Source organism: Dendrobium catenatum, unplaced genomic scaffold (genome assembly GCF_001605985.2).
Source record: "Dendrobium catenatum unplaced genomic scaffold, ASM160598v2 fragScaff_scaffold_247, whole genome shotgun sequence".
Classification (NCBI taxonomy): Eukaryota; Viridiplantae; Streptophyta; class Magnoliopsida; order Asparagales; family Orchidaceae; genus Dendrobium; species Dendrobium catenatum.
In genome coordinates this window covers 177,647-204,490 of record NW_021318709.1, presented here as the reverse complement: position 1 = coordinate 204,490, position 26,844 = coordinate 177,647, and the positions used below count along the sequence as shown (strand labels likewise).

At 35.3% G+C, this 26,844-nt stretch overlaps 1 protein-coding gene across 1 annotated transcript in view; it reads right to left on the bottom strand.

The window, feature by feature from the left end:
- The window catches only part of LOC110099623, a gene marked incomplete in the record, with an annotated part of 68,531 nt that overhangs the window by 758 nt on the left and 40,929 nt on the right, over nt 1-26,844 (bottom strand). Inside the window, 5 exon segments of the mRNA XM_020826824.2 lie at nt 2,515-2,560; nt 7,596-7,711; nt 7,799-7,921; nt 13,089-13,159; nt 17,045-17,093. Coding sequence (XP_020682483.1) covers nt 2,515-2,560; nt 7,596-7,711; nt 7,799-7,921; nt 13,089-13,159; nt 17,045-17,093 — 405 coding nt within the window.

The following is a 26,844-nucleotide window of genomic DNA, read 5'->3' as shown; positions in this document are numbered from 1 at the left end:
TTCGCCGGTGCTGATTATTGTCCTTAATAACCCTCAGAGATAAACCCTAGGGTTTTCACATCCCGATCTTTCTTAAATTTTCATTAAACTATGTTGATGCATGCCAAAACTGACCTCTACCATCAATCTTCCTCTAATACTAGTTTCTCACTATAATCCATTCTTAGAGTTAGTTATAGAAGTTTTGTCAACCTATATCTTTGTCACTCTTAGATTGTCAACACTGAGATTTGCTAAATGATGATATCAAAACTATTTTTTAACACTATGAACAAGATCGTTTCATTCAATTTATGATGAACCTTGCTTATGAATAAAAAACAATTCATGGATCCTTTGATTGTTATCCCCTCCACATCCTAGGGCAAATTATTGCGTCCGGTCACCTAACATGCGGACATCCAATCCGGACACGCCACCTCACCCGGATGCACTGGGCCCCGGTATTTTTGAGTGCGTGGCGCGTTTTTATTGGTGTCCGGACGAATCCGGACACCGGACACAATAATTTGCCCCATCCTAGAGTGCCGTAGCTTAATTATCTTAGAAGAAGCACGAATTGGTACATCAAACATTTGCCCTCAACTCTTCTATTATTGTTCTCATCCATTTTACACATGTTCTTTACACCCTCTAGTTCCTCCTACGTGTTCATATTGCAATAATATTGGTCATACTCTTTGAGAATGTCCTACTTAGAAGTGTAATTATCACTTCCACATTTGTCAAAGACTTGACAACAATGAATGCCACAAGGCCCCTCGTATAGTCTCCTAATGCTCGACCCTTCCTCCTGGAAAAATTTTCAAGTCTAACACTCAGTTTAGCATCAAGGCCTCCATTATTGTCACTGCCTCATACATCATTGATCTTTTTTCATCTGTTATCCTCATTCTTTCTATAGCTGCTTTGCGGGCACTTCGCAATCAATATAAAACCCAAACTAATACATCTCTCTCCACTATCATATCCACTATCTCGAGCACTTCAACTTCGTATTATACTTCACTTGCTACAATGACTTGATGTCAACCCTTTGTTGCACAAGATAAAATTCTACAACCCATTGTTGCATTATAACATATAAAATTCAACAATAACTCTAAAATACTTATGGTGACCATACCAATATTTGATATAATATGTGTGATTATAATCTCCGGAGTCACAATTACCATCAACTTTAGACATTAATGTCATCAAACTCAAAAAACATTCTACGAGCCTCCTTAAATCAAACTACAATGATGAGTATTGCCTATGCTACCGAATGCCATCAAACTCAAACTACAATGATGAGTATTATTGTTGAAGATTTTAACTAGGTAGGTTACTAGCATTGCCTATGCTACCGAATGTCCAACTTAAATCAAAAGATAAGATAAAAGAACCTCTCTCACCAAGATGATGATGAGTACGATTATGAAGATTAGGGCAGCAAAAGAATCGAGCCAAGCATGTGCTTGTTTATATTTGAGTTTATTTATTATCAACTTGTTTAAGCTCGATTTGAGCTTTTTTGTTCGTGTTCAAGCTTGATTTATTTAACTTAATGGATGCTCATGTTTTGTTTGTGTTTGTGTTTGTTTTGTGTTTAGTTCTTTTCATGCTTATTGAGCTTTAAATAAACAAGCTTTATTAAGCTATAAATGAACACTACTTCAAGATGTTCATTAGCTTAGCAAACGAGCCTCAAAATAATCTAGTACATTTTATATTTACTATACTTTACTTTGCATCATTTTGTATTTCAAACAAACACCAAAATTTGTAGAACTCTTACATTTGAAATGCTTTACATCCTAAAGTAATCCAACCAAACAGGTTCTAATTTAATGGCTATTATATGCATATAATGCGTATAAATGGAAAATAAGCCATGAGTGTACGTTCACATTACACTTTGAAGGGGTGTCAACTTTTGACCCGACCCGGAAAAATCCGGATTTGGGTCAACCCGTTTGTGAAACGTCGGGTCCGGTTCGGATTTCTAACCCATTTGTAAAACGGGTCGGCTTGACCCGACAACCCGTGGGTCAACTCGAATTGACCCGTTTCGCAAACCCGCTGCTCAGGTCGCATCCCGTCAGCTCGTCAGGTAGCGTCCTGTCAACCCAAACCCGACCCGTCGACCTGAATTGACACCCCTAACACTTTTGTACATTAAAGCAAAAAAGAACTGATGAAAATTGCATTGCGCTTTGAAAACATTCCTCTTAAGGTTGCTCTTTATAAATAAAGATAGTTAATATCTTTATGCTAATTTCCCTTTTTAAAAGACCCCATAACATGTACAAATAAGACCTGTAGTTAATGTTTAACACGATCAGCTTCTGCAGCGTTTTCAACGCAGAGCATTTTTTAGTCGAGGAAGTAAAAATTGTCCTTTTCTCCGAGCATACAACATGATTAAAAATATGAAAAGCCTACTTTTAGCACAATCTATATCAGAAGAAATAAAAGATTCACCATGATTTCAACCTAAAAGTAGAGAAAATATTTTAGTTCATATACCTTAGATTGGAAGTATCTCATAGACAAGACAATAATATCTCGCAATCTACAAAATAACAGAGCTTGAATCAGGATTATGCAAAGAGAAAGCATTGATACATAATGTAAGAATGTCAGTTAGATTCTCGGTCACTTTAATAGCAAAGATGAGATAAAACATTATAGGGGAAGAAGCAAAAATGAAATAAAAGGTTGTATGCGCGTTCATAAAAACAGCATAAGCAATAATGATAAAGCTGATTAACTTGGTTGTTGGAAAAGCAATTTATCGTACAAAATACATTCATATTACCTTTAGGCTGCCGAAGTTTCATTTTCTGTTACCTTTGGGCTTACTGATTTTTATTTTCTAATCCAATCGCATAGTGGCAATCTTCAAGTCTAAGATTAACTTCGCTTAAATCCGTTGAAAATGCCAAAGAGAATCAAAATATACTTTTGTACCCTCAGTAGATGTTATTTCTACATTTTGTCTTATAGTGACATAAATGTTCCACATAAGTTCCTTTATTTACTTTGCTCATTCATCTTCTTTCTTAGTTTCGCTACACAATTTTTATATGTACCATCAATACTTAACTGCTTTTAGGAATGGGTATTAAAATTTTCATGTCAATATAATGCAGTTTGTTCAAACATGAAATACCAGCCAGAAATTGAAACCTCAGGTTGAGAAATAATGCATCGTCATAAATAAAGCGAGAATATGAAGATATATTTGGAAGAATTCAAGCCTAATGCCCCGACTTACAACTGGTGCATGTTAGTTTGAAGAATTAATAATGACCTTAGAATGAAAAGAAGACCTTAAAATATAAGAGGCACATGAGGTATAATTATTCACCAGTATGTTGCAAGACTCAGAATTTCATCTATAATCAAATAAATAATATTCACAAACTCCCAGAAAGCTATGGGGCTGTTTGGTTGCAAATTTTTAAAATTCAAATTTATTTTAAATGTAGTGTAAGCTAAATACAAATTTTTTTTTTTTAAAATACCCAAGGTTGCTTGGTTGATAGTAAAATAAATTCACAAAATCACTTTTTGGTCTTTAGTTGGAAGTAAAAAGAATAATTTTTTTTATAATAACACCGTCGTTGCCAAGTCCCAAATCCTAGATGAAAAAAATGGAGGGTTGTGTTAGGTGGTTGACAGCTAACGTAAAACTTGTTAAATAATCATAAAATGAATTCTTTCATATATTATATTAATGCTAAGGCATTTCCTGGAAGTGACGCGTTATATGGCATGAATACAGTGAGAAATATGCAAGGGCCTTTGCACCGGCGCTCGAGTATAGAGTTAAATAAGCAAGTTCCCACATTACAATAAGTTGGAGAGAAGGCTAAAGAGATTGATATTTTAGGGTTTAAACTATAGTATTCATGTAGGTTTATAACTGATCTGCTACTCATAGAAGTCTCCTCTGCTAGTTCGGAAATGCTCCAACAAGCACTCTTTGAATTCCCTCCAACTCCGTATGGGTCGTCTCATGTCTCTCCACTAGTACCAAGTCAATGCCTTCCCTACCAAACATAGGTCAGCTGCCATCAACTTCTTTTCCCATCAACTTCTCTTCATCAACCAATTGATGACAAAGTATCACTCTATCTTGTAAATCCACCATGTGCATCATTCCCTTCAAAGATGGATATCTTCAGTTTCCAAACCTTCGGATCTCCCACATTTCATATGAATCCTCCATAATTTCCCCTTCCCCATGTGGATGGCCCTCCCCAATTGTCCCAATCCTCCCTTCTGCATTCATACCCAAACCCTTCTTCCATGTCCCCCCTTCTTCCGTCAAAATCAGCACCTCTCCGGCCAAAATCGCCTTCCCTTCTTTCCCAATTAGCACCCCTTTGCTCATACCTCGCAGGTCCATGCCTCTCTCCATATCTTCTGCCTCTCTCCTTCCTCTGGAAAAGGTCAAGATGGGGTCTTCTTCCCTCTCCCTCCCTCTACAATTTCCACCTCATTTTCATCCCTATGAATTTTAGAATTCGTATTTCTCCCTACCGGCCCTCTTGCCTCCGATGTCACCATTTGGTTTAGATGATCCCATATTTTCTTCAGCATCTCCTAAAGATCCGAGAACTTGCCTTCTATGAAGGAAATTCTATCTTCCACAGTTGCTTTGATTTGGCACATCTCCCCTTTAAGTCGTTCTTCCAAAGCATCCACCTTGCCCACCATCAATACCCGGATTTGTTAGATTAAAAAATCTGGATCTCGACCCTAAAAACAACAAAAAAAATCAAGTTTTTGAACAAAATATTGATGCAGGAATTTACCAAAACAATCCAAAAAACTGCTCTGATACCAATTTGATAGAACACGCTGGTAGTTTTCAAGAGAAACTTATCAATCTTAGGAAATTGGTGAAAAATCTCCACAAAACTCCAAGCAAAACCAGAAAATAGAGGATATTTTGTATTATTTGATGAAAAGAACATGAAAATACCAAGATACAAGTGATCCTCTATTCGAGAGGAGGATCTATCTCTCCCAATTCTCTAAATGCCGCTAGAGCTGGAGAACACCAAGCACCAAAATAGAAAATCAGTCACAATCAACATGCCTTAACCCTAATACAAAACTACTATTTTAAGCAAACATAAAAATAACACAAAAGGACTAAATAGCCCCCTCTCTGTCTTCCCTAGGCAGTGGAACCCAATCCAAGGGGGGCAGGATTTAGCTCATCCGGGCCATCAGACCTCCGCCTGCTATAGCAACTGAGTCGGACCAAGGGTTGGGCAGACTAGATCGGTCCATCATTCTCCCACTGGATTTAGATTATATCCATCAACTCAATGAGAACTTGAGACCAAGGATATGTGTGCATTATTGTTGTCTATGGAGAGTAAAACTATGCATATGTTCATAAGACAAAATAGAACAAGGAAAGATTTGTTGCAATACAATGATTAAGATTACAACAATGGAAAAGTTGGTGGCAATGCAGTCATGAAGGTTACAAAAATGCGGAACCTTAATAAAAATACACCAATGAAGGCTTTAGTTATAAGAAATTAGAGAAAATGGAGCACAACAATGAAAGCCACAGGATTATTGTAATGCAACAAAAAAAGGCTGCAATAATGAAAACATAAGATAGACAAAAAGCCTAGAGATTTGATATCATGACATGAGTTAAAAAGAATGAGTTATATTTTTTTTAATATTTATGCAAAATCTACCACTGTTATGAAAATCGGACCGGACCAGCCGGTTCAACCGGTTCAACCGTGAACCGGTCTGGTGCCCGGTCCGATCTAGCTTACAGAACCCGCTCTGCATCGAACCGGATCAAACTGGTGCGGTTCACCGATCCGGATTGGAAAGAACCGGCCGGTTTATAAAAATATTTTATTTTTGTTTTAATTAAAATTTTAAAAATATATTTTATTTTATTAAATTTTTTTAAACTTTTTAAAATATTTTTATTAAATATGATGATTAATTTCATTTTTCTAAAATGATATTTATATGTATAAAATTTTATTATATATTTTAAAATTTTATAAATATTATTAAATGCTCATATACATATATTATATGATTTTAATTTTATTAAATTTTAATAACATTATTATTTATTACGTCATCCGGTTCGACCACGGTTCGACCGTGAACCTCTCTCTTCCGGTCCGTTGTCCAGTCCGGTTTTCACAATCTTGGTATTTACACAATCCTAGGAGAGATTCTAATAGGAAACATAATAAATTAAGAAATGATAATTATAATAGTCTACAGATTAGTAGGCGGTAAGGATCAAATGGAACAACAAGGATGAGGCAAAAGAAGTAAGACGTCTTTGCAGTGCGGATCCCAGCTACAAGAACTTATGCAGGCATTTCACAAGAATTAAAGAGAGGTGTCAAAATTTATTTCTTTTGGAGATAGTTATTTCTCCACATATTAATGTTTATTTTTTTTTAAACTTAAAATAAGAGAACAAAATTCAATCATAAAATATCCAATTTTCTATTCTCCTGCCGTCTTATTCTAATTTTCAAGATAATCATAGATTTTCTTCATTTAACTGCAATGATTGAAGAATTCTTTTATGTAATACATCCAAAAAAATTTATAGGTTACTACGATAATTCTATGATTTAATCATTAACTTTGATCAGTCACATGCTAAATAAATTTATAAATAATAAAACATCATCAATCAGTTTGATCTTTGACATCGGTAAACAGTGGCTGTTATAATATCATAACTAAGTATGCTTTTTGACCGAAAATCAGCTGATTTTTTGGAAAAAAAATCAGCTGGCATGATATTTGCTGACATACATTCCAATGAGTCATGTGATCATGCAACATGGAAAATTGTACAAATTATTTGACCAAGAAAGCTTTTCTATCATCTAAATGGTTTATTTGGATATTGAAGTCCCCAAGCAACTTGAAAAGGGTAAGAAAATCAATTTAAAGTCTGAATATTTTATGAAGAACTCCCATCATCTGCTAAATGTAAAATCACAATGAACTATCCTAAAAAAACCTTGAAACCTTGAAAGGTGCTTTGATACCATTTTGTTAGAAAAATACATATTCTAGAATCCTTCGATCAAAGTCCTATCTTTCCTAGCCATTTAGAATAGTTTCTTTTTATTAAAAAAACCTAACAAACCAACTTGGAAATTTATCTGAAAATATCTCAAAATTAAACATTAAATCACATAATTATCTTATTAACCCACAAAATTAAGAAATAACACATTCAAATCTATGAAAATTAGGTATCACAATATTGAACCATTGTTGGCATAGAAATTATCAATTTTCAGTTCACAAATTCAATATTATGTAATGAGAAATTTCCTCTACCTTTCTAACCTTAATATTGATATATTTTGCAAGAAAAAAAGGCAACTGCTTATGAGATTTGCAGCAGATAATTAAAACTACCTCTGAGGGTTTCCTGAGGGTTTCTATGAAATCTATTATTTAGGATTTTAAACGAAGTAATTTAAATAAAAATGACAAAAAAACATATAAAGCATGCCAGAGAGGAAAAGTGACTACAAGTATTTTGGCGAGGTGAATATAAAATACATCACCGTATATCATTCTCCAAGCTATGAGGCTGAGAAGTTCCACTTGTACTGAAAGGCAAGGTAGTTCCATCCGATCCAATTAGCACAAATTGTGTTGACTGCCCATTTGGTACTTTAATCTGTAAAATTATACAAAGATCAAATGAGAGCAATACCAACTTGACGAGTTCCATCAATAAAAATGAAAATTGCATTCAAGAGCTTACATATAACTCCGGTGAATATTTTTCTTCTATCACCACATGCTGCGTACGACTAACTTTAATCTGATAACCAGATCGTTTCAAAAACATAGTTGTTTGTTCCCAAGCCTCTGAAGAATCTATCTGCTGCACAATCCATGCATAGATGTGATTTAAGAATTTCATTAACACGAATATTCAAGAAAAGAACAATGAGTGTGGTCATCTTTTACAAAGTTTCAGGGAACTAGTTCTTCTTGGAACAAAAAGAGAACAAAAAAAAAATTCCTACGCGGGCTGCAAAAATTCACACCCGGCTCTCTTCTATGACAGTGATTCCGAGTTAAATTTTTAAAAGGCAGATGGAATATCAAATAAGACACAATCTAAATATTTCAGAGGACTCCATGATCTAATTCGATGTTTTTCATAGGTGCAAGCCTAAATGATTAATTATCCCTCCCAATCTCCAGGAAAACTTTCAATTAAGGTTAATCGATAGGCTCTAAATATTTTGTCCATAATAGCAACAATTTTGATTTTGAAAAGAGAATATTTATCCATGTTAGCTTTGAATGGATGATGGTAAAAATGATGATATCGAGATCCCATGGTTCGATCATTCCGGGTTATAATGAACCCTAGTTAGTCAAATGACGTAGTCAACCCAGTCTGACTCAAGCATATTGTCAATAGCTGTGAATTGTGTAATCCAAGAAGACCTTGTAGAACTACTGGATGTTTGTATAAGGTGACAATTTTACATTGATGTAAGCTAGTAGAGGATTTCACACCTTATCAAGTGCACCCTATGATCTTACCACCATGGGGGTACCTGAATGAATTTTTTTCGTTTGTACTTTGTCGCCACCATTTCCTTGCTTACAGAAGATTTGACTGGTAGTTTGCATGCCATTAAAATTCATCTAGACTCCCATTACAATACATACCTTGTCGATTATACCCTCGCATGTAAAGGATCAGGTCTATAAGTTAATACTTGTAATTATAACCTGCAGTCATGACACCAAGAATTTGTATTTTCAAAATGAATTTCCTTTGTTGAAGACTTTGAAAGCATTATGCAAACAAAGGACAATAACTATGAGAGATTCTTGATTGAGTATATAATTCATAGTATATGATGATGCAAGTGTGCTTGATTAAACCAAGAGCAGGAGATTACAACTAGTCTTTTAATTGTGTTTGCATTTGAATTTTTCACACAAGCTTTCTTAACTCACTACTTACGACGTAGATGATAGAACTTAAAAGATGAGATCTATAACTTTGCCCTATAGCTGTATGCAGCACAACCCACTCAAAAACATGTGTACAACATGCTAATGATTTGAATTTGCGTTCAAAAAAGAGTCTACAACAACAACAACAAGACATTATCCCACTGTGGGGTTGACTACATGAATCCTTTTTTTTCATTGTATCCTATTAAGAATTAAATTCTCATTTAACTCTAATAAGAAAAGGTTATTTTTAATGTTTTTTTATGAAGTTCAAAATAGCTTCAAACTTCTTAAGGAATTCACACACTTCTCGAGCCGAGCCAAAGTTTAACTAGCTTTTTAGTGAGCACAATATTTTTTTATTTTAGGTTTAAGCATTGATATGCTTATCAAAACACATACGCAAAAGATTGCTTTTAAAAATTTGAACAAAGGTAGCGATACGTGAGCTTTTAGTGAGCTTGCACAAGTTTTGAGATAATGTAATTGAGTTGAAGCTCATTACACGAGGCATTTACACAATACATAATTATTTGAACTGAACATATTGTCATTAAAACATGCACAACTTCTCACTTTTAACTCATTCTTGTTTGCACTAAGTTTGCTTGCATTTCTTTAACTGTGGATCTTATTGCTAATATTGCAATTTGAACTTTATTATGAGTATAAAATAGATGCCATTTGCTTGCATTAAGTCCACATTTTGTGCACGTATGTCTCACGGGAATTTTTTTTTCTGCCTATAAATAAGGAGCTACTATAATTCATTATCATTCAAGTATATATTCATGAGGATGCTATGTTCATGCTCGTGAGTTGCCAAGTTCCCTTCAAATCCATTGTTGTTTAGTTTTTGTTTTTTCATTGACATATATTACATTTAAAATTTTCATTTTTGCTCCCCAATTTGTAGATGTACTTTCATTTTGTTGCATTTTTTATTTCATTGAATCAATTTATCTTTGTCCTTTTTGAGTTCTATTAGCAGAAATTTTGAAAATGTAATCCCATTTCCCTCGCACAAGAGGCATTTGAGAAAGTGGTTGGTGTATATGTGGTGTAAAACACAATGGATGAGTTCTCTAGCCCACCATGCGAATAACGATGTAGATGGGTCTTCATACATGCATGAAAACTTATAGTATTTGATTTTCCCTCTGCATCATGAAAGACATGTTAAAATACTTTACATAATATTCATGTCTTTTTTCCTACGAAGCCAATAAAGGTATGTATTAGTTTTCACCTACACTTGAAAATTTTGCAATACAACATGAAGTTTCCCTATCATGTCGAATGAGTTGCTAAAGGAGAGGAGATCATTCGAGGGAGAGTTGTGAGAGAATATTAGATCAAAGGGTGAGGGTGCACGAGTGTTCGACGACTTTAGAGCATTTAGAGGCAGAGAGATCGGGAGAGGGAGGCAAGAAAAGATTGAGGTAAATGTGGGATTTAAATTCTTTAGCACTCAAAATAATATAATTTATACATTTAATATATAATTGTACTATTTTTATATAATGCTCAAGATTTTAAATAATTTAAAAAATAACATCCTTCTCATCCTCTTAGTTTCAATCATGTTCCTGATGACGAGAGATAAGGTCGATGGTGGCCAAATTGATGATAGCGACCGAGTTTGAGTGTTAGGATAGCTGGAAGAATAGACATCGACAATATTTGAGGATTACATTATTAGCTTGGGGTAATCAAGTAGAGAAAGAAGCAAGTTAGTGTGGAGAAGTGCCAGTGAGTGACTGCGGTGAGTAATGGCAACAATACAAACAAGCTCAGGTGAGGGAGACATGATTGAGAGAGGAGCAAAAGGAGCAGTGCTCACGAGTCACATGAGATAGAGATAGAGAATAAGAGATAGGTCATGCATGTGAGAATCGGATAGATTGGAATAATTGAAGATGAGGTGGTGCAAGTGGTGCATCGCAGAGAATTTTGGTAACTCCGTTAATGGGGAGCTATGTAAATAGAGAAGCATGTATTATTATTATTAATTTCAATTTTATGTTATGTTGCATTAAAATTAATTTTGCTTTATTTTATTTTATATTCGATAATAACGCTTATGCATTAACTTTTACTTGCAAAATTAACATTGCTCAAGCATCACGAATAAATTTTTCGCCATGCCAAAGTTAAAATTTTCTTATTTTCTTGCACATCAAATTGGTGATGCAAGGATCTTTTTTGGGTATTTACAATGTTCCAGATGTAACGACACAATCCATTTTGTGAAATAAAAAATGGTTGAATATTTTTCATTATGAGCTTGATGTTTTGAACTTATGTACCATTGCATCAATTGTTCATCATTGTTGTCATGTTCCATCCAATTAACTATGGGATGCATATGGAGGTCAACTTCTTCAAAAATTAAATCGGAGACCATATGAACTCTTATTTCAACAAACTTACAATCGAACTGAACATCTCGAAAATACGAACCCAACGGCACCAAATTCGACTCAATCCGAACCCAAATGACTCCAAATCAAAGACTCAAAGCATATTTGGAAGGTTTAAACCATAATTTGGATTATCAAATGGTTTCCAAACATGACATGCTTATAGTCAAATTGACCGGCTAGACAAGACGAATCCAACGGGCCTAAGATCGCCGAATTCTGATATCACTAAGACATTTAAATGTCCAATAAATGATCCATGATCAATAGATTTAAGATCGACCGTCCATTCAAATCACTCCCAATTTAATTTTCTATTCATTTATATTTTTTTTCTTGGTTGATATTAGCTTAATCCTGTATTGATTCGATCTTAAAGAAATTTTATGATTTGTTTTTGTACAATGAGATTTTTAATATCACGTATTTAATTAATATATTGAACTCGTTCTAGCAGTAATCAAGTGATTTGATGATTGGAAGTCATTTTATTAAGGAAAAAAAATAAACTAATTGACTATCAAAGTTTTATCATTTTTAAAACTGATTATTTTGGTCCCAAGTTCAGATGTAAAAAGTTGAAGGAAAATTAAAAAAAAAAATTAGCCCCCCCCCCCCCCCCCCCCCCCCCCCCCCCTAAATATATTTTCTGGCTCCGCCCCTGAGTGCGAACCTATAGAGCAGCCTAACAAGTTTTGTTTTAGAATGTTTACGGTCTTTAATTCAAATGTACCGATGCTTCTAATATATGAGGAGGTATTTCACATTTTGGATGAATGAATGAGCCATACTTTCCTTTCTCCCTCCTCCCTGTAACTATCTTGGTGGGTATGATGAGGTTCTCCTAGCTATAAGGATTTTCCTTCTGTGTGCAAGAACCAAGAACAAAAAGTTTGAAGTGTGCTAAGTTTGGATTCTCGCAATCAAACAAATATAAAAGTGTTTTGATTATATCTCGTTCTTACTAACTTTTGTATTGAATCATATTCCGTGATTCAGCTGTGTAATTTCAGACTCCATCACCTAATCTTCAACCATCCAGACTCTCCCATGGTCCGTGTTCAACTTCAATCTCCACACCTAGCCTTCAGCCACCCAGCCCTCTTATGATTGAGATATCCCAAGGCACACAAACCGAGGGATCCAATTCCTGTTCTGCTATAAAATTGACGCAAAACTTGTATTAGCTCCCAAAGTAATCTTTATCAATAACCAGAGATGGATATCATCGTCATAATACAGTCTTATCCCAACAAGAGGTGTATTGCAAAATTCAAAAATTCAGTTAAAAGGATCACTAACAGGAATGGCATTGAGCTAGTTCAAGGTAAAAATCACATCCCGGCCCATTTCTATCTCAGATTGACCCCACCGGAAGACCAAAGGAAACCAATTCCATGACACTTGTTAAATATTTGAATTAAAAAATTCTAGCTTGCCACTCACTTTAACAGATTGAACTCACGGTAAGACCAAAGGAAAAAAAATACCATCACGTTAGTTTCATATTTGTATTAAAGAATTTCTTGCTATTCACTTTAACTGATTTAACATGTACAACAAAAGGAAGAAACATTGAATGAATGATAAGTCGAGCTTACATCAATTGATGGAGTAGAAATAAGTAATAGAAGAAACTTGACATACCAACAACATAACATTAAAAACCGCTCTTCCGGAAGAAAGATGAGTTTCAATCTCATGCTGCATGTCTGAGTCTATAAAATGATACAAGAAATGTTAGAAAACAATCTAAAATTTGAAAGAATAAACTTCGTTCAAGCCAAGAAAAACACAAAATATGTAAATCTGGAAAATAAAATTCTCAGTCATGTTGGATATTGCAGCACTGTTAATAAAGGCACAAAGGTAAGAGCCAATGAAAATTAAGTGAAGATCCTTTTGTTGACACAGACTAGATCAATTTATTCCTTTATAGATAACAAAATCCAATTTTTCAACACCACCACCACCAAGCCTTTATCCCACTATGTGGTGTCGGCTACATGAATCCTTTTTCTCCATTGTGTCCCGTTAAGAGTCAAATTCTCATTTAAATCTGATAAAAAAAGGCTATTTCTAATATTTTCTAACCAAGCATTTTTAAGTCTACCTCTACCTATCTTAATATAAGTCAAATCTAATACATTTACTTCCTAACCGGGTCATAGGAAGGCTGACATTTTATGTAACCAAACACATTTAAAGCGACTCTCTCTAATCTTATATTCCACTGGAGCTACTCCAACCATTTCACATATATGCTTGTTTTGTATACTGTCTCTAAGAGTAAAGCCACTCATCCACCTGAGCATTTGATAGTAAACACTTGAAGATTTCAAATAAATCTTATCAATTTCGAAAAAAAAAATAGTGAGAAACTCTTCCAAACTCCAATGAAAAAAAATAGTAATTTTATTGCAATAATTAAATAGAACGGAAGATAATAACAAGATACAATTGATCCTCTATTTGAGAGGAGGATATATCTCTCCCAAATCTCTAAACGCCGCTAGAGCCCAAAAGAAATCTAAGAGATATCAAATTTCAACCAAATTCAAGATGTTCTAACCCTAGGAAAACAAACTATTTAATGCATACAATTCAAAAGGAAATATCTAAACAGCCCCTACATTCAAATTTCCCTCATAACTCCCTAAAAAATCCTTACTAAACAGCTCCCTTGGACCTGGGCATGCATTCGGCACATAAAAGAGAGGCAGAAGAGTCTTGTTTCGCTCGTAAGCCAGTCCCATATTGACCGACTGTACTGGTCTACCAATACTCCCCTCCCAAAAACTCACCTTTTCTGAAACATGGAAAGACGAAACCCTCCTCCATTCCCTTATCATCACAAATGGTAAGAACCTGAGAAGTTAGGTCCTTACACTATGCTCCGTAACATTTGAAACAAAGCCCTTCGCCCTCTTTTCCTGTAATTCCGTTTCTATGAGCTTCTTGCAGTTGTCCCCATGTCTTCCTCCTACGGTCTTTTCCTTTAAAATCCTCCGAAGAGTATCTGGTGTTGGCTCCTTGGATGCCAATACAGTGATGGTCATCCTGTACAAACCTACTGAGCTACTTCCTCCCATTCCTCTCTCCAGGTGCCTTTGATCCTCCACCAATTGAGCTAGCTCCATTGCCTCTCCCAAGTCACAAGGCCTCATCACTCTAAGCACTGCTCGGATCTCTGGTTTCAGTCCTTTTATGAAGTTACCCTCTAATATTGTCTCAGAAAGGCGGTCCAATCGACTAGTAAGGTACTCGAACCTCTCCTGGTACTCTATCACTGAACCATCGTCAAGGTGAAGAACTGCTTGTAGAAGTCTCCTCCCATGTCGGTTTGAAAACATTCTACCAAGCAATCCATGAACTCCCTCCAACTCCGTATAGGTCATCGCATGTCCCTCCATTGGTACCATGCCAAAGCCTTCTCTTCCAAATATAGGCCCCCTGTCGTTAGTCTCTACTCCATCAACCCATTGACGGAAAAACATCTTTCAACCTTGTAGATCCACTTGTGCACATCCTCCCCCTCAAAGATTGGCATCTTCAGTTTCCTCACCCTCGGATCGCCTTTGTTCCCTCTGTTCCCTCCATAATTTTCCATCCCCCAAGGGGGTGGTTCTCCCCAAGAGTCTCAGTCATCCCTTCTACGCTCACACCCAAATCTTTTATCAACTTCCCACATTCTTTCAAATTCAGCACCCATTGGATCATAATAAACCCCTAACATTGCATTATAATAAACCCCTTTCCCTTTCAAAATCCACCCCTTTCCTCTCAAATCCAGCACCCATTCGTTATTGCCCTGCTTTCTCATGGCTCTCCCCATACCCTCTACCCGGCTCTTCCCTAAGAATAGGCTCTAGGGAAGGTAATCTGCCTCTTGATCTTCCCTATGACTCATTGACTTAGAGTTTTCTCCACTTTTCTAGTTGTTTGAGACTTCCCTCACTCCGATGACATTTTTTTATTTTAGGTGTCGAGCACTTTCTTCAACATCTCCCCTAGGATGAAAATTTTTGAATCGATCTTATCATGGATGACTTTTATTTCTTTTTTTTTAATCTGAAACTTGAGTTTGTAAATCTGAAATTTCATATTTCATTTGTTTGATCTCCCCTTCGAGGCATTCCTCCAACACATCCACTTTCTTAGCCGCCATCAATACCCGAATTTTTGTTGGACTAAAAATCTGAATCTTGATTCCAAAAAACAGCAAACCCCTCTTCCTCTAGCCCAAAAATAGCCAATGAAATTCACAGAGACATCCCTAAAAAGTACCAAAATTTGTTCTGATACCAATTTGATAGTAAACACTTGAAGATTTTAAGTAAATCCTATAAATTTAGGGAAAAAATAACGAGAAACTCATGCAAACTCCAATGAAAACTAGAAAAACAGTAATTTTATTGCAATAATCAAATAGAACAGAAGAAAATAACAAGATACAATTGATCCTCTATTCAAGAGGAGGATCTATCTCTCCCAAATCTCTAGACACCGTTAAAGCCCAAAAGAGACCTAAGATATCTCAAATTTCAGTCAAATTCAATATTCCCTAACCCTAGGAAAACAAACTATTTAATGCAAACAATCCAAAAGGAAATATCTAAATAGTCCCTAAATTCAAATTTCCCTCCTAACTCCCTCAAAAATCCTTCCTAAGCATCTCCCTTGGACCCGAGCATCGTTCGGCGCGTAGAGGAGGCGGAGGAGTCCGCCTATTTCGCCCGTAAGCCGGTCCCGTATGGACTGGCTGGACAGATCCAGTGGACCAATCTAATAACATCCTCATCTCTGCAACACTTAACTTAATGATAGTAGAGCTCAAATTCTAACTATGTATATCTTGCAGTTCCAATATGCATTACATTCACCAACAGCAGTATATACAATGTTTCCTTCAAACTCAATCAAAATGGGTAACACTACAAAATCTAGACTCAAATCATATTAGAAATAAAAAAATAACAAACTATACACCATCCCAAAATCCATAACACTGTGTCACAATAAAGGTAACATATTTTGTAAGATGGTAAACTAGCAATATTTTATGGCACAAAATATTAGCATTAAAAGATAAGCATAAAGTAAAGTGCTATAAAAATGAGGATGCTCAATTAGAAGAGTGGCTTTACACTTCGAGAGATGAAATGTGAAATGAGTATATTGGTGAAAAGGTTGGAGTTGCTCCAGTGGCAAATAAAATTAGAGATTCGTCTAGATGATCTAGTCAAATAAAACATCCGCCTTCCGATAACCCATTTAGGAGAGTAAATGTATTAGATATGGCCTATGATTCAATTAGTGCAACTACTTAATGCCCGTGGATTCAAATCTCACAAAAACATCCTCTTTAAGCAGGAGTGAGGTTACATTCAATCAACCTATCTCAGAAACCCACAGCTAGCAGGAGAAAACTTGCACCTTAACCTATTTCCTCGGTAGCATGCTTTACTGACTTAATAAGATAAAAAGATTGTACAGACCAATGAAATTTGAGCATAAAAAACCAAAATACTTGAATAAAAATATTGCATTGCAAAAGAAAAGAAAAGAATCTCATTCCAATTACAAAGGTTCGTACAACATACCACAAGTAATTTTGTTCTGATTGTTGGCAAAAAGACTAACCAATTCACCCTGGAAAAAGAAAAAGAAAAAAAGATTTAGAACAAAAATCCCATTTTCATAATCATGGAGTAAATTCTACATGTAAACTATACGATAATCATTTAGATCATAATAATCAATTTGTTTAAAGCCTCGTGAATTTTATGCAGCAACCTTGTTGTGGCTATCAAATTCAGCCTGCATGGGCCTAAAGCAGACAGGAAACCTCTGATAATAGAAGAAAAGGTATGCACGGTAACAACAGTGAATTTGCCTATGGAATATGCCCATAGTTAATCTCCGATTCCTTTACTGATATATTGCATTCTCGTTGATCCATGAATAAGATTTCGAACTAGACAACAGATTTAATTTCACATAAATGAAAGTATCTTATTTACTACAATTAAAATAATAAATAATACAAATCTAATAGCTAATTGAAAAGAAGATTGTTCTTCTAGGCATCATAGTGTCAAATTGCGAGAAGGCAATAAACATTGCTGTCAGAGAATTAGAACAAGCGTGCAAATATAGCAGATGATTAACGTTCCAGATAGAAAGAATTGATGATAGAAAAAATTGCTTAGCTCCCGGAAAAATAGCTGCTAAATAGATGTATTGGCCATGAGGGCCATTTTTCATGGGCCATTTTTAGTGAAGAGAAGTGGAGCACAAATCGCTTTGCTTCTCTATTCAGGCTCTAAATGTTCAACGCATTAAATAGCAAAATCTATAAGTATATCGCGGCCAATACAAATCCATTCAACAGAAACTACCACAAGGAGTTCAAAGCGCAAAGCACACACAATGCATCATTCATAAATTCTGTCAAGATCCAGCATAGGTCCCACTCTGGCGGTGGATTCCATATGACTCTGGAGTCATAAGGAAAAAAAGCTTTTGAAAAGACAAACAAAACTAAAGTAATAGAAGCTATGTTGCACCGATACGGATACGGCGTTACGGATACGACACGATACGGATACAGGCACGTTAATTCTTAAAAATACAGGATACGGGTACGGCGCGGACACGGCATCATAATTTATAAATCATACATAAAAATTAAGAAAGCAATCAAAGCATAAAATTTGAAATTACAAAAAAAAATGACAACAACATCATTTGTAGCCTTGTAGCTTATAATATCAAAATATAAGCATTAAATGTCTAGTGCAACAACAAAAGCATAAACATAAATTGTCTAGCACATAAAGTTCAACTATTCAATAGAAGGAATGATATGATTAGCTTCTTCAGTGGTTTGTCTTTGAACTTCTATATCATCTTCAATAAATATCATAGCTTTTAATTCAGGCTCATCAAGTGAAATATTAGTAATTTCTAATATTCTCATATCATCAAGAGACTCAAATCCATCTCGGAAATGAGAAAACTTTGCTCGCAGCCGCGGAAGTAAATACGACGCATCTTCTTTTTTATTTCGGATTTCTTTTGTTTTTCAATGGACAAGTGTATCGGATACGTGTGTCCTTTTAAAATTAAATAGTATTTTAATTGGATACGTCTTTGGTGTATCCGACACGTATCGGTGGAGTATCGGAGGTGTATCCGTGTATCGGTGTATCGGATACAGCACGCCTTCATAAATAGGTGTATCTGTGCAACATAGAATAGAAGTTATGTCGCCACAATCATTGATCTATATTTAACAATAAGGAGTAGATAATAGATAAATAACCCTATCCTAAAAGGGCCAACTCAAAACCAATATTTCATTTTTCCTAGCAATTGTCCAAACTAAGAACTGCTAATCTGAGGAATTTTCAGTCAAATAAGCTATAATACCCAAAGTTTTGTCAAATGTAAGCATGAATTTTCTTCAAACTAATAGCATATCCATAGTATTTTAAACTAGGAGCTCAATAATATATTTATATTTTCATTGCAGTTATAGGCATTTCAATTTCACATTTTATTAACTGTAGCTATTATGACTTATTGTAAGAAACCAATCAATCATTTATTTAAATTCATCACTGTAGCAAATCCACTTAAAACAACGTGCAGAGGCTGGATGTAATCATACAGCTAGGAGTGGAGGAAATTGTGGTAGTGGAAATTTGTGACAGAACATTAGTATTAGTTTAGTATTATATAATAAAAATTAAGTTAAAACCTTTGCATTGGCTTTCATTTTTTTTCATACCCGGCATTCTCTAGAGGCGGCAAGGCCAGGGAGCTCAAGCTGTAGGCTGTAAAGGGAAGTGAAGTTGTTGTTGTGGAGAAAAAAATTCAGAAAATAAAAGGGAGAATGAGAAAAGCGAGGTGAGGGAAGAATTATGAATGGAATGAAGAAGCGTTTAATTGAAGTGGTATATAAAAGGAGAAAGAATCATAATACTTTAGGTGAACCAGTTTACCCCACTATTTTGAAAGACGATGTGAGATATCCAAACGAGGCTATAAAAATTACTAAATGTTATATTATTGCACTTCATCTTTATTATGTTTATGACCGCATTTATTTCAGTTCACCTTAGTTTGTTTTGTATGAACATGGTCGAACATGTATGAAATTGTTTATGCAGAGAGTAATCTTTATCAATGTTAAAGATTTTGTAAACATAAAACGATAAATGGTTATAAACTAATGAATGAATAAAGGGCAGCAAAAGGGCAGTTATAGGGCAGCAAAAAGGCAACAAAAGGACAACTAAAGAGCAGCTAAAGCACAGCAAAAGTGCAGCTAAAGCGCAACAAAAGGGCAACTAAAACGCAGCAAAAGGGCAGCTAAAGTGCAGTTAAAGGGCATTTAAAGCGCAGTTATGTCATCAAAGCATATGTTATTAGGGCTAAAAATGATGACTATAGGGAAAGTGAAAAAAGTTATGTATGGGGGATAGACCCGCACAAGTAAAGACGAAAAACTTGACAAGGTAAGCCTACACTCTCCATTCTAGAAGTTGGGAATTTGGACTCAACCCTAAATAAGAGAACATCTTCTATTCTAAAAGTTAGGAAGTTGAACCCAACCTTGAATTGGAACGCTGAAAAGGTGCAGAAGCTTATAATCATTATATGACTTGTTTAACGGTGTTGAACAGTTTTGGCTAGATGAATAATACGGCTAGGTACTTCTTATACTCAATGGGGCATTTTAATATGTATTTTTTAAAATAAGTTAGTATTGTTAAGCACTTCTTAATTGCTCACAATATTATTACTAATTTTTATACATTGATTGTGTATTTCATTGAGCTTAGCTCATCAGCAGTGGTTGTACTACAGATAAGAGAAAAGAACCCGTAGGACAATAGGCGGGAGGGAGGTGATCGTTCCTTTTGGTATAAGTATCTTTTGGTGTACAAAGAAAACTTAAAGGAGATCTAAATGATAGTTGTATAGACTTTTGTGCATGTAAGTAAAATTTAAAAGTTTTAATAGAGCTCTGTATTTACTTCAATTATATTTGACATTCATTAAGGGACATTACATACTTCCCATTTTTAATTATGGAATTTTATAGGTTGGCAAGTTAGGAGAGTCTAAATAGATTTCTTTTACTCACTCTATTCTGAAAGTAATGGCTTGGAATGGGTGTTAGTAAGAAGGAACGGTTTAGATTTTCCTTCTCTATTATATTCCAGATTGATCGTTAGGAGATAGGCCAAACTGAGGTGTGACATAAGCAGACTTGGGTACAAGAGCTAAGATAACAGAAGTTAACATGCATTCCAAATAAAGATGCAAAATCAAAAAAAAAAATTTCTATTGCTGTAACGAGACACAACATGCTGGTGGATTAGAAGCTCAATTCTAGTCTGAAGCTTATGCTACTCATAGTTGGATTAGAAGAGAACTTAAAAATATAATTTTGTGAAGAGATGGATGATAATTACAATGGATACCTTAGGAAGAAATGATACTTGGGGAGTATTTGTTGAGGCTAATTTAATGAACATGTAGCTATTAATATGATGTTCTATGAGGATTCGCTGTGTAATGACCTAAAAAAAAAAAGAATCACTTAATGGAAGTTCCAGTGAGCCTACTAGGGGCGGTCTTGGGGCGGTCTTAGAGAGAAAATGGAAGAGATCGAGGGGGTGAGACAGTGAGAGTGAGCAAGAGATGAAGATAAAACGTGTGAGAGAGGAAAAAACAAGAGAATGAGCACGGAAGCGAGAGGTACTAAGTGGGCACAAGGGGAGATCAGCAAACACAAGGGCCAAGCATTAGGTTGATTGTTCAGAAATGAAGAGTAGAGATTTTTCTCTTTTTTTCTCCTTCAAGCTCAACGGTAAGTTTTTACCTAGATCTTCATTTATAATTTATAAACCCTAGATCTAGATTTATTTACAAAGAAAACTTTTTGTTAGGGTTATGAGTGGAAAAGAAGAGTGGAATAAGAGAAGTTAATTTTAGGGTTGCGAATGAACCGAGCGTTTGACGAGCTACTTGTGGCTCGGCTCGACTAGAGCACATTCATGTTCGTTTAATAAGGTAAACGAACGAGCTTGAACACTTTTGATAAATACTCGATAGCTAAATAAACGAGCTTGAACAACTTGACGTTCGGTTCATTTATGTTTATGAATAGTATCATTTAAAGCTTGTGAACAAGCTCGACTAATAAGCTCGATTAGAACTATATTAGAGTTATAAAAAATACATATTATTAATTTAATAATTTATTTTTACTAATCCAGCATAAAATCATTTAATGATTTATTTTACTTCTCGTATCCACCTAAAATTGAGAACAATCCGCTCTCTGAATAAATATAAGATGAATCATAGATCGTTTGTTAGTGAACGAACTCATTTGGTAGCTCGAAAACACTAATTAGTTATGTTCATGAACGGGCTCATCTAATAGCTTAAGAATAGTCATTAGATATATTCGTGAACGAGCTTGTTTGATCATTTAAAAAACTTCGCTAGATATAATCACGAACAGGCTCGATGTAATTGTTTGTCAGAAGGCTCGATAAGCCTCGTTGTTAAGTTAATGATGCAATCAAAAATTTGGGGAGGGACCCAAATTTTTGATCACAAAAAACTAAACCTTACTAGGAAATAGAACATTACAAAACTTATAATAATTAGACAAATTAAACAAAACAAAACACAACTTTAATATTATAAAAGGACTTACAAACAAAAACTCTTACAAACGACACTTACAATTTAGACGCTTACAAACTTTGACACAAACAAAATGACACCCTAAACTTGCTTACTTTGAGAAGAAGGATACAATGGAATGGTTACTATGGAGAGAAGAAAGAGATTAGAAGCCGAGACGAAAGTTGGAAAGAGCCCTCAGGATTTCCGGAGGGGATGAGAAAGAAGCTTAGAAAGAGCCCGGAGGATTTCCAAAGCCAAAAACCACTCAGGTTTCTTTCCAAAAATCACATTATCACACTTTTTAAAAAGCCCAAAACATCTACTATATATAGGCAAGAGAGGGGGAACTAAACAGACACTTTAGAAGGTCAAGAGACCACCAATGAACAGCCCAAAACAGCCCAACCAGCTGTCCAAAACAGAACCCCAAGAGTCCAGAAATCCGGCTAGAATTCAGCAGAAAAACTGCACAGAAAATCATGGAAAGACTCTTGGAATTCCCCACAAACAGCCACCAAATCAGTCCCCATAAACTGTCCAAATTCTGTCCAAAATACAGCCCAAAAACTGTCCAAAAACAGTCCCAAAAACTCTTCATAGTCCCATATAAAAATAATATAAATGAAAAGCCAAAAGTCACCTTGCATGATACCCAAGAGTCACAGTCATTTCCAAGCAGAACAAGGCCACGGAACCAGCCAAAAACAGAGCCTAATGCCACGGTTTCAGCACAGGAAACCAGGGGGCATTTCACGGGTAAAGCAGGGAATGGAAAAGGCCACGGTTCCAACCAAATACAGAGTCAAAACCACAGCTTCAGCACAGGAAACCAGGAGGCATTTCACGGGTAAAGCAGGGGATTAATTCTCGGTAAAGGAGGGGATTAATTCACATCAAAATTCAATGAGGAAGGCCACGGTTTCAGCAACCAAGCATAGAAAACCAGCAGACTTTTCTTGGGTTCCAGCAGCCATATTAATTCTCGGTAAAAAGGGGACCATGGGATAATAATTTCAAGAGCAAATCAAAGGGTTAAAGCCATTAGGGAACCAAAACAGCCCAAGTGACAATAGGGAGATGAAAGGTCAAGTTAATGAAGAGAAAGAAGAGGGGGAAGGAGAAAAGACACAAGGGAAGAAACCTAAGAGCCACAAGGAGGAGGGGATTAATCTAATTAATCTTCAATTTATGAGCTTAAAACACTCTACTAAATATTAATGAGCTGACATTTAGTAGAGGATATTAAAACTCACCAAAAGAAAAACTCAACTTGTTTTGACCCCTCCCCTTGCCTACATCAGTTAATGTACATCTAGAAGTAGAGCTCGTTTATAGCTCGATAAAGCTCGTTCATTTAAATATCGATAAGCACGAAATAAACCGAATATGAACCAAACATGAACACTCATTAATTTAAACAAACTAAGCTTGAACACAAACAAAAAAGCTCGAATCAAATGCATGACGAATGCAAAGAATATACTATAAAAATGAATGGATGTTTACATTGAATGATGGATTTCATCCTTTTAAAGTACTAGTTGAAGATGCTACATACCTAAGCATAAAGAAAAGGAAAAAAATTACCTACTTTCAAGGGTTAGGTTGAAAATGTTACGAGATGATGTGCTTTTAATGATACAATTCAAATGGTGCTCTTGTAATCGATGGAATATAAAATAATATAAGTTAAAATATTAAAATGATAAAAAATGCTAATAATTTTATTATTCCACTACCATGAAAGCCACAAATGCATTTTCATTCTATTCTTGATAAAGAAATATTCAATGAAATATGTATAAAGACCTACAAAAATAATATTTTCTAGTATTTGAATTACTATTATTTAGAAATATAATAAGCCATTAAGTTGTTTACCTCACCCACTAGTTGATAATTCTTTTCAGGGAAATTTCATTTAATCTTATTGGGTGAAAAAAGAGAACTGATGTACAACAAAAGGATAACATCCCAAGTATTTATTGTAACAATCATATGTATTTGTCCGTGCATTGGAAAATTTATCTTCCATAGTAAGAAAAATGAAAGAAATATTGTACTTTATGAAACATTTTATAAATAAAAGTTTATGATTTAATTGTTCTAGGTGGATAAGATGTTTTTTGTGAGATATGTGAAATGTTTAAGAATTTCAGTTCGACCATCTATTCTTGCTTTGATATTCCAAGCTTTTAGGTTAGGTCATGATAAGACTGATTGTTGACACATTTTTCTGTCGACTCATCACCAATAGAGCCGATTTGAACCCAATTAGGTTCGATCGAGTTCTAAACTCAATCGAACCGCGTCGAAATAATATCGGACTAAAATTAATTCCAATTGAACCCAAATCGACTCAAATCGAACAAAATTGAGTTCAAATCAATTCATTTGGTCCATTCCAGTTCAAGATGCTCAATTTTAAACTCAATTAAAGTTGATCAAACTCAAATCAACTTGTTTAGTTTAGCCTTAAGTTTTCCCAGGTTCTAAATATCACTCTAAACCTTCACAAATCAAGACATGGCATCCAATGGTTAGAGCAGAGCAAGGACAACGGGTGCCTACACTTCTTTTCAGGCCTTATTATGCTTATTGTTGCCTACAAAACTTAAAACCCTCTAGGGATAGCAAGACTGGATCTCAGCCATTGGATTGAACACCTATGACGGGGACAATTGGCTTCAACTTTGGCATTACCTACCTGTGACATAGGCAAATTGAGGGGACAAATGTCCTTTTTCTTTTGGCTGAGCTGTTGAGTAAAAAAAGAAAAAAAAAAAATTCGAACAGCTTAACAAAGCAACACACCTATGTTGCACCGATACGGATACGGCAACACGGATACGACACGATACGGATACGGGATACGTCAATTCTTAAAAAATACATGATACGGGTACGGCGCGGAAAAATTATAATGCCGTGTTCATCGTAGAAGTGAAGGGGGTGTTCGTTTAGGAGGCAAAAGCGGAGGGGCCTGGCTGTGGGATCTGCGCAGGCTGGTTCAATCGGACCTGGTTGTGTAAGGAGATAAAGAAGTCATGCAAGAGAGCTATTGCAAGAGTCTGATTGCACAAGTGACGAGGGCACAAGTCGAACAAGGGGGTCGTGCGCAGGGATCGACTGACTAGGTAGCTTCGATCAGACTGAAACAAGCAGGAGTCTGGACTTAGGATCGAATCACAGGATATGATCGGATCACAGAGGCGAGTTGCGTTTGACTGAACGATGGTGAACCTTTGTTTCTACATGCGACTAAGTGCAGGAGGCGGGTCGATGTGGTGTTTGTCGGGTTCATAATGGAAGGAGGCGGGCTGGCGTGAGGTAATCGGGCCAGGCATGGGTGTTCGCGAACGAAGCAAACGATGCAAGGTCGGATCGCACGAGAGAACAAAACCAAGAATCAAAGGGAACGCTTCGCTTTGACTTTTCTATGTGAATGAATCGAATGAATGCTCCAACTGCTCCTGTATGCAGTTTTGAGGAAATGAGAGAGTGGTTTGAGCAAATAATTACATCGTTTGGGCAAATCACGTGAGGTGGCGCCGATCGGGCTGACGGGTATGTTGCTTTGTTAAGTTTCTCAAATTTTTTTCTTTTTTTTACTCAACATGGTTTAAATGGCCAAGCTATAAGTTCCATCTTCTTAGTTAAAAAGAGTCTTTCCTATCTTGCATATGCATTGAGATTGGATTTCATGATTTTAAAAGTCTTTAGGTAGATTACAGTCCTTTCTAGGCTCATAAGTCCAAAGTCGGGCTGACTTAGCTCCAAGTAAGGTTACAATTTGTAAGTCCTTTATGGTTTGCTAGATGTAAATCGGAGTTACTATCTATCGGTGGTTCTTACCTTAGGTCTAGGGTCCGAGACCAATGTTCTTTTTAGTTACATCGTAAGCCTTCACCTTCCTGGGCATTCACTCCAACCCGTGTTGTTGGAATGTAAGCCTTATTCTTCTGAATCAAATTAAGCAACTTCAGCCTAAATCTAATTTAAAAAATGTAAAGCCCAATCTAAGATAGTTTGAATGACTATGAGTTTCCCAGAATCAAGTACTTCCACCACTTCATCATTTGACTTCCATTCCAAAATTGATTTTAGGTTGATTCATTTCCCTCTAAAATTGTTAGCTAATATTTTGATGAAACAATACAAATCATTATTTTAATCAAAAATTTTCCTAGGGGATAAATACTTATGATGCAACTAACCATAAGGGTTTGCCCCTATGGGAAACCAATACCCAAGAATAAAATATATGCTTCGGGATATTATATTATTGAGTAGGGGAAAATCTCTGCTAAAATAAAAAAAATATATATGAATTTTGTTATCAAGTCTATTGTGAAATAATATTTTTAACTTTCGGGATATTATATTATTTTCTATGTCAAGCTTGATCATAAAATATTCTTGTCCGTTAAGAATGACAAAATTCCACCAAAAGTGATATCAAAGAAAAATAGGTCGGATTAAGAAATAATTATCATGAGAAAATTAAGATGATTAATAAATGATTTAAATTTGGAAAAATATATTAAATATTATTTTAGAATATTTTATTTCTAATTAAATAATATTTCCTTTAAATGCTTACATTTAAGATGGGATGATAGTTTGAATTAAGAAATAATAAAGTATATCATGGTTTATTAACTCCTACTTAGATTGATGGATATAA